Consider the following 9165-nt stretch of genomic DNA (forward strand, 5'->3'; position numbering starts at 1 on the left):
ATTCCTAATCCTTTTAAACGTTTCGAAACTGTTGTGTGATCAACTCCTAATGATTCTGCAAGTTCAGCTAGCGTCTGACATGAGTCTTCATGAAGTAATGCCTCTAATTCCTTGTCTTCAAACTTTTTTGGTGCACCAGATCGTTCTTTATCTTCAACATCAAAATCATTATTTTTGAAGCGTCTAAACCAATCTCTGCATGTTGTTTCTGACAGAGCATGGTCGCCGTAAGTCTCAACAAGAATTCTGTGCGCTTCAGCTGCAGATTTTTTTTGAATAAAATAGTGCAATAAAATTCCCTGCAAATACTCTTTTTTTGGCACAAAACTAGACATGTTTAACACAATGAAAAAATAAGTTGTTTACACTTCGGTGAAATGACATATACTGAATTTCAAGGTCGCTTATTGTACTTCCTTACAGATGCATCACCATCTAAAAATAAACACGCGTGGTTCTGGTAACGCCATCTGTTAAAGAACAGCAAGAACTTATTCAAGGTCCTTATAAAACAGTTTCTAAACACACTCAATAGCTTTTATATGCTTTTCAGTACCTAAAATATTTCTTATAGGAAGAATATTCAATTAAATTATATATAAGTGCTCTTAATAAATAAATCATTGAATCCTAGAATAATTTTCAGAAATGTTTTGTCATGTATGCATTCATGATGTTTCCTATAGAGTTAATAAAAGAGACTAGGACCAGAGTGACAACCATTAAATGAACATAAACACCTTAATATTGTTGCTGTTAAGAATTTGTGTCAAAGATTCAAAGATTTAATTTATTTAAATCTCCTCATCTGTAAATATTACTATAATTTTTGCATTTACTAAACATTTTATTTATTAATTAAGTCAGCATTTTTGTCAATATCTGCTGCATTAATATCAAAATTTAGACATTGTTTCATTCTAAACATGTATACAGAATTGTCATGATCCTATGGACGGTGGGACCTTATTAAAGGACCCATCCCCAATAGGAGCGTCTCAATAGGTCTCAATCGCTTCATTCAAAACTACATTTGTGCTCCCACGACACGTGACTAGGGCTATGTGGCCATCATCTATCAGATTTAAACACGAGTATTTACCTTCTTCCGTCCAAATTCGAATTGTTTTGTCGCCACTACAACTTGCTAAAAGAATACCTTCGAGATTCCAAGAAACGCACCAAACACGATCGTTGTGTCCTTCTAAGCACCCTATTTCTTTCAATCTCATTTTTTATTTGAAAATAAAACAATCACGTGTTTTTCAGAAACGTAAACACGTAGGCGGCCATTAAAACACAGCACCACCTGCCGATTTATTTATAAATAATATTAATAAAAATAGTTCAAAATTAAATAAAATTACTTTTTTATATATATGTATTTTTATTCAATATTCCTTTACTAAATGTGAATTTTGTTAATATTTTTATTCAAGAAATACTTTTATTTTAATATTCATTCAAAAATAGTGATTTCGAATACAACAAATGTAATGTCTAAATCTAAATATTTAAGTAAAATAATCAAGTTTTTACAAAATTAGTATAAAACACAATTTATTTTAAAATTGAATTTTATTTGTATTTAAAACAAGAATCAAAATATTTTAGATTAATCGAAACATCGAATCGAATTTTGTCACCAGAGTGCGTGGATACGTTACAAACAAATCTTCAAGGAAGCTACATTTACACGAAGACAGTTAATCGGGAATAACAAGAATACGAGTTATGTTAGTGTTCCCGCGGGAGTTAATTCACATTAGCATGACGTCATACTAGAACCTATATTTAATTCCCGTGAACGGCGAGACTATTCCTTTGCTCTTTTCTTAAAGCTGACGTAGGATAGAGACAGAAACTATCAAGGGGCCGTCCATTAATTAAGGGTCCACTTTTACTTGTATACAACGATGAAGTTTTCGCAACCTTTTCTTCCCCTTAATTTGTACACGTATTTAATGGACGGGCTCCACAGGAAACGAAGATTTATCCACTTTCTATATATATATTTTTTTTTTGTATTTTTTATAGTTTTGGGGTAACCCGAAAAGTGAAAATAATTGAAATATTTATTAATTGCCAAAATGTATACTATATGCGCCACTATTTACTTTCCTTCTTTATTATTTACACTTCATACCGACTATCTCTCCTCCTCTTCCCCGAGAGGGTGGAATTTCCAAAAATCTCTCTTTAATCAGCTTAACCTAATACAAAACCGGGTCAAATTAACACCCGAATTAAATTATGAATTTTAATTTGTTGTAAAAAGAGAATAAAAATTCGTTTCTATTCGACAAAACAAAAGTAAAATACGCAAAGCCTGCTTTGTAAAACCCATTTATCTTTTATTTGTTAATTAGGAAAATTTGAAATTACATTTCTGAAAATGACGTAAATATATCTTCTGATTTTACTTATTTATTTGATTTATTTCCCGTATTGCCAAGGAAAGACAGGCGGAATAAAACACAAGGAAAAAGAGAAAATTGTAGGTAAAGAATTAATAATTGCAATAATAAAGTTGTAAAAATTATTTTCATCGGCATTTTTGACAAGATTGTCAAGATGATTCAGTGTACTATTCATCATGTTACATTCGAGTGTTACGTCGCTAAGTTTACTTACATATATTTTAAGGCAATTAAACGATTCATCCACATAATTATTCATATAATCCATGTACCCTGGAAAAAATATAAACCAGCCTTGATATAATGCAAGAAGTCGATTGACCACATCTCGTGCATAATCTATGATGCAATTCGCGAGGACGGGAACAATTTCTCTATTTCCCACGTCACAGGCAAACGTTACCAGCTGTTGGGTATTCAATATACAATTCAGATCGGGGCAAGTATCGTCGATGCTCATTTGTAGCTTATTTACAGAATCATTCACGCATTGAATTAATTGGTCGAAACTCTAGAAATAAATAATAAATATCAATTATTAAAACATGGAAGAAATTTTATATAAGGTAAATTTTCATTATTTTATATCACACGATCGATACTGGATAATATTACACCAGCGAATCCGGGTTTGGATGGCATTTTCACCATAAAACTTTACATTCGGACACGTTGTTCGAATGTAAAGATATCTTACAACGATCCGTTGAATTATTTTATTAATTTAACTTCCTGTTGTTATATATAAAAGGGGGGAAGTATGGCCATCGGTCGAAAAATGAAACCTCGAGATTTTTACATCTTGGGACTTTGAGACAAGAAGAAATGCAAAGGAATTTAAAGGATTTTTTTTTCTGTATGTATGAATGTTCGCGTGTGGGAGGGGCTCGATTTTGTTCGCCTTCTTTGAAACTTAATAACTCCTGGGCCTTTTGTCGAAAACTTCTGAAAGTTTGCATGGAGGTTTGTATTACGGGAATCGATGCCATTAAATTTTAGTGGTTAAAGGTTGTCGGGGTGGAGAGATAGAGGTCACGTGTCGTATCTCGAATGCGGTCGGATTAATTAAGATTTTACTGTTCCTAAGCTTTTCATATCTGGTCTTGAATTTCATTTATCTAACTTTGTTCTCGAGATAAAAGAAAGACAGCCACAGTGGAAATTTATAGGCCTACAGTTTTTTTCAAATTGCAGTCCAATAATGAAAATTATACAATGGCTAGACATTGTAACAAAAATATTTGTATAATTATAATTTAAATAATTAATTTGTAAAACACAAATAGATAAAATGTGATGATAGTTTGATTATAGTAAAAAACATAAAAGGTCTACAAGTGTATACTGTTAAAAATGAAGAAAATACTATCTAATTAAGAAAAATACTCTTTAAAATTGTATACTAATGTAAGTTAAATTTTAATTCTCATGTTTTAAAATATAAGTGACTTATAAAATAAAACTTTTAATTATGTAAACTTTATTACATAAAATTGTAATGCTCTAACCGAAGAAGAGTGGAAAAACCGAAACGTGCATCTTGGAGGTTTAGAGTTTAATAAAAAAAACAATAAGAAGAAAGGGAATAAAACAAGAAAAAGTATATATTAATAGCCAAAAAATGTAGCTATAAAAGAATAAAATCCTAAGGTAAAAAGGATTAGAAGCTTTAAGAATAAAGTCCTAGTTTTAATTGTATTATTTTATTTATACATACCTGATCCCATTGTGCTTCACTAGTTTCAAGAAAGACAATTCCTGCAAAGAATAATTTTATTGCGTTAATAACGATTACGTGCCACTTTAATACGGGGTTATTATTCACTAATACAATAATAAATTTTCAAAAATAGCTGCTACTTAAGAGTCAAATATTTTAATTATTTTAAATTTTTTTCAGATTAATTTCTTTGTCGCTTTTATTCATTCTATTTTCGAATTTTTTATTCTGTTTTTAAAAGTAATTTGAAAGTCGAAATTAAGGCGGAGAATTGCGATAGGTTTGGTGGAGAGCTGTTTGTACTCGTATATCGAGTACGTGACAATTATGAGCCATAAAATACTTCTACCCAATAATTTTCAACTTTGAGACAATACTTCCAGTTCCTCCCATTAGGTCCTTTCAGTGCTCTCGGGTGGAAAAAAATGAAAATAAACGTCCAACGTAATAGAGAAGATTTAGTCGAATGGAGGAAGGCCAAGAAAGGATAAGGCAACGTAACACACGGGCAATCTGCCAAAAAAGAAGGACTTTCTATCGAAAATCTGTTTCCGTTTAGGAATTAGACACGTGCAGAAATATACACTGGGCCAACTCCAAGTGGCCAGGCGCGAACCCGCGACCAACTGACAGTTTTCGGTGGTTTTATCCACTTGGCCACGAATTGTTAAACCGTTGAAGTAATGAAACGGGAATTTTGGCGCTCGACTAAAGGCCAACTCCGAAGACTTTACATATAAATAGCAATAAAAATTGATTTTAAAAATCTCAATAAGACGTTATTTTTTAATTCCGGCAATAACTTGCACACGATACAATGACTTACCAAAGACGAAAAGAACGAGTAGGACTTTGCTCATCATTCTGTTTTGAATCGAGTCGATAGATCTGTCGTGTCCTTTGTTTGCAAATTAGAAACGGGAGCGGGCTCGTCTCAGTTTGTTGTGAAGAATTCCGTTTTCGCTGGTGTTTAAATACAGTTTCTCTTTTACGCAGTAAATTCTGCTCATTCTCATTTTCCTACGCAGCCCAATGCTAAACAATACGTAATTCTTCCCACGCGGAAGTTACCTGCGGTATACTCGACATCTGCGAAGTGTCGTAAGTGCCTACGTATTTTTCGGCATTCGTTTGAATTGCAAATATATGTTCATTAAAATGTATATTTTATCTTAATTCAAAGATTAATCAAAGTAAAACATTTGATATAACAATCCAAAAACAATAAAAAGCGTGACTGAATAATCGTTATTCGAAATAAAAATTCATTTCCTCGACTGTTTTAATGCTTTTAGTAAGGTTTGTTTTAGTGCAGAATTTTTAAAAAATTCTTTCTACCTTATGGGCACTAAGAAGACCTCTTTTAGCGAGCCCATTATGAGTTCGGCCTGGCCAACGATGGGGCAGCCGTGTGGTGAGCATTATTCGAAGTTCTAAGATATTGGCACTCATTAACATCTTTAATGTTAAGTATCCTTACTACGTGGCACGCGGGCTTAAAAAGATTCGCCACCCCTGGTTTAGTCGGATGAGGCAACGCCACACTTGGACGACCTGTTCGGGAGAGTGCCTTCTGGGAGGGCTTGCTATGGAAAATTGGCCCCTATTTATGTTAGACACGTGACGAAAATCCGAAAAATTCCATGCGGCTAACCCATTTGTCGGGGCGAATCCGTCAGGCCTTTTAGTGCCCACAGGATGGCCTAGAGTGTTTGAAGGCAGCCCATCGCTCTGAGAGGATTATGATCGAATTCGGACGGATCGAAAACCCCAGGGATATTTCGGCAGGTGATCCTTCCGAATAGGTCGGGCCCCTCCGGCTCTCCACCCTGCCGCTCCATTGTGGTTTCGGTCGAATCCGCAATGAGCTTCTTAAAGAGGCCTTCTTAGTAAATAGAGGGCGAAAAAGTTTTAAAAATTCAATTCGGATTGGAACCGGTCTCTCAAATTGACAGGCATTTTACAGCTTAAGTCCTTCGATCACGGGCCACAAGATCTCATTTTGTAGAAAATTCCAACTTTTGATAATTTAATCACTGTGTCTGAATTACTTTATTTGAAGATTTTAAATTTATTTTCCTTTTAATTTGTAAAACAAAACGCATTTATTCGAAACTCTGACGTTGCTTCAAATATTACAACAAGTTTGAAGGTTATCGCACACATTTTTATCAGGTGGCATACACGTGTAATATAGATTTACTGATGAAAACCGAGGAAAGTGTTATATGAATGAACAAATGTTGCGATAATTTCGATAAATATTATTTTGTATTCAAGAACTAATTCACCGGTTAGAAATTCGAGTGACATCCTTGTTTGAACCCGAGCGTTTTCGGTATTTTTCTCAAAATTTGTCCTGACCGGTGATTAAAATAAATTGACCCCCACCACCGGCCGAGTGGATAAAACCACCGATCACCGGTTGCTGGTTGGCATGTGACTACGTGGAGTTTTTCGGGATTTTTTCACGTTAGTAACACGTAAATAGGGGTCGGTTTCCCTTAAAAAACTTTCCCTCGGCAGATCGCCCACGTGTAACGTTGCCGTATACGAATGAACCAAACCTAAAATAAACTGAGTCATTAGGTTGCTAGAGTAGGAACCTCTTAAGTAATTAATATACTTTAACTTTTAGTTATCGATACTTTTAGTACTTAAAAAACAGCAATGGTTACGCTTCATCAACAAATTTAGATTTCGTATTCGAATTTTTCTTTTGACATTGACAAAAAAGTATAATTATATATACATTTTCTAAACTAAAAATACGACGGATTGTTTCACACGTGTAAATTTTTATATACTTTTCAGGCCCTGGGCACTAAGAGGGCCTCTTTTATCATTAGCGTCATTAGACCAACAAGCAAACCGAGTCCCAGCGAGTCCGTTTACTGCTCCGAAAAGTTCACTCGCCGCTCCTTCGACTGTTGCCAAAAATTAATGGTCAAATCATTAAAATAGAGGGTCCATTCTTACCGATTACGATACTGCGAGTGCTTTTACCCATGTTGCTACGTTGTGTGAAAAAATGACACGTTAACTTAATTCATTAATTCATTAATCGATGTAGATGCACACACGCCACGTGTATTTAAGTTAATGTTTCTACGTTCTATATTACACTAAATATTCACTTTGTAAAATGAGCCCGTAAATACGAATTTCTCTTTTCAAATAATAACTCGACATTTCTTTCAGATTAAACCCTTTATATAATTTTTTTTTCTTATAAAAACAAGACTTTTCTGTTGTGACTTTCTTACATTACATTAAGACAAATGGCCGAACGATTAAGATGACCAATCTGGGGATCCGGAAACGAATCCGGAAAAATAAAAGACCGAATAAAACTGTTAATATGTAGTTTTAATAAATAGGGTATTGTTTTATTTGATCCGCCCTGTCGACATTAACAAATAAAAAGAGCGGTTTCGGCCGGGCCCACAGTGGAGGCGGGTGGTGAGGAACTGGCTCGACACATCCGGGACGAAAAAGACTTGGCGAATTCGAATCCGGGACTTTTTCGGAAACGAATCCGAATAGATAGAAAAGCCCAGGAAGTTTTCGGAGAATGATCCGTTCGGATATGTCGGACCCCATTCCTTACCCCCAGGTCGACCCATTGTGGCTTGGCCGAGCCCATGATTGGCTTTGTAAGAAAGGCTTTTTTAGTGTTCACAGGGCAAAAGAGTTCATAAAAAGAAAACAGTTTCAATTTAGACTAATTTAATTTCGATAATGTAAATATTAATAATTTGTAGAAATTTTAAATATGATTACAAATTTCGAAATCAAGTTATAACACAATATAATAATATTGGCAGTAAATTTCAAAAAATTAATTTAATTATTTTTATACGAGAGAAAAATGAGATGGCGCCAGAGTAGGATCGACGGTTTGGTACATTGCAAGGTCTTAGATTTAGATAATCTAAGACCTTGCGTTTACACAACGAAAGTTAATCGAGATAATTTATCCCGATTAAGTTAACCAGGAAATAACAAGAATACGAGTTATGGTAGTGTTCCCGCGGAAGTTAATTTACATTAGCATGACGTCATTTTTTATGTGTTAATTCCGATAGGGAGAGCGAACAAAATATGTGCTAAGATAGACGCAAGATTTCTGCAAATAAATGCTTTACAGTTAAAATTGTTTACGTTAAACAATAACGTTACTGTCTACAGTAATGTTATTTTAAAAAATCTTTATATTTTGCACCTTCGAAAGAATCGAAAAGACTCAAATACGGTACAAAATAAATGGCGTGACGTCATACTAGAACTTATATTTAAATTCCGTGACCGGCGAGACTACCCCTTTACTCTTTTCCTAAAGCTGACGTAGGATAGAGACAGAAACCATCAAGGGGCCGTCCATTAAGGGTCCACATTTAGTTGTATACAATGATGAAGTTTTCGCAACCTTTTCTTTCCCTTAATTTGTACACGTATTTAATTAATGGGCGGGCTCCACAGGAAACGAAGATTTCTCCACTTTCTATATTTTCTTTCTTTTTTTTTTTTTTGGTAATATTCGGAAAATAAACTTTGAATTTTTAACACACGAATAGTGAGACTGGCGAGGTCGAATCCATAGCATGACTATGGTAAGTGTGAAACGTGACGTCAAAGGACCCCCTCGTTGTCACATTAGCTGCTTTTTCTGCCGAAGTAATCTCACTAGTAGCAATACTTTTTAACTTGTGGAGTGTATTGACGTGTTAGTACGAAAATTCAACTACGGTACCGGAAGGTACCGTAGTTGAATTTTCGTACGGTACCTTCCGGTACTGTACGTATAGTACTTATAATTGATAGGTACACTATTAATCCGAGTTCAGGATAATCCTTAATTCTCCTGATTTTCTAATTTTATTTTTTAGGTTATTTAAAAAAATTCTTTTTAAATACTAAAAGATTTATTCAGTTATAATTCAGTAATGATTCTAACTTACTCGATGATAACCTTACTCGAATAAAATGATTAGTTTTAAATTCTAAAATCTAAATAAACTTGTT

General features: G+C 34.2%; 2 protein-coding genes across 2 annotated transcripts in view; both read right to left on the reverse strand.

Annotated features, from left to right (window-relative positions):
* LOC111623681 (probable cytosolic iron-sulfur protein assembly protein CIAO1 homolog) overlaps window positions 1-1293 on the reverse strand; it is a 15794-nt gene extending 14501 nt beyond the window's left edge. Inside the window, exon 1 of the mRNA XM_023366348.1 lies at window positions 1103-1293. Coding sequence (XP_023222116.1) covers window positions 1103-1232 — 130 coding nt within the window. The 5' untranslated portion in view covers window positions 1233-1293. The remainder of the gene's footprint in view (window positions 1-1102) is intronic.
* Window positions 1294-2014: 721 nt separating this feature from the next.
* On the reverse strand, window positions 2015-5109 carry LOC111623671. The gene is made up of 3 exons (XM_023366340.1): window positions 4967-5109; window positions 4138-4178; window positions 2015-2931 (listed from the first exon to the last, which is right to left on the reverse strand). Exons 1-3 carry the CDS (start codon window positions 5001-5003, stop codon window positions 2437-2439), a joined length of 573 nt encoding a protein of 190 aa, XP_023222108.1. The 5' UTR covers window positions 5004-5109; the 3' UTR covers window positions 2015-2436.
* Between the last annotated feature and the right edge of the window lie 4056 nt (window positions 5110-9165).

Source organism: Centruroides sculpturatus, unplaced genomic scaffold, assembly GCF_000671375.1.
Source record: "Centruroides sculpturatus isolate CEXI.00-Female unplaced genomic scaffold, Cexi_2.0 scaffold176, whole genome shotgun sequence".
Taxonomy (NCBI): domain Eukaryota; kingdom Metazoa; phylum Arthropoda; class Arachnida; order Scorpiones; family Buthidae; genus Centruroides; species Centruroides sculpturatus.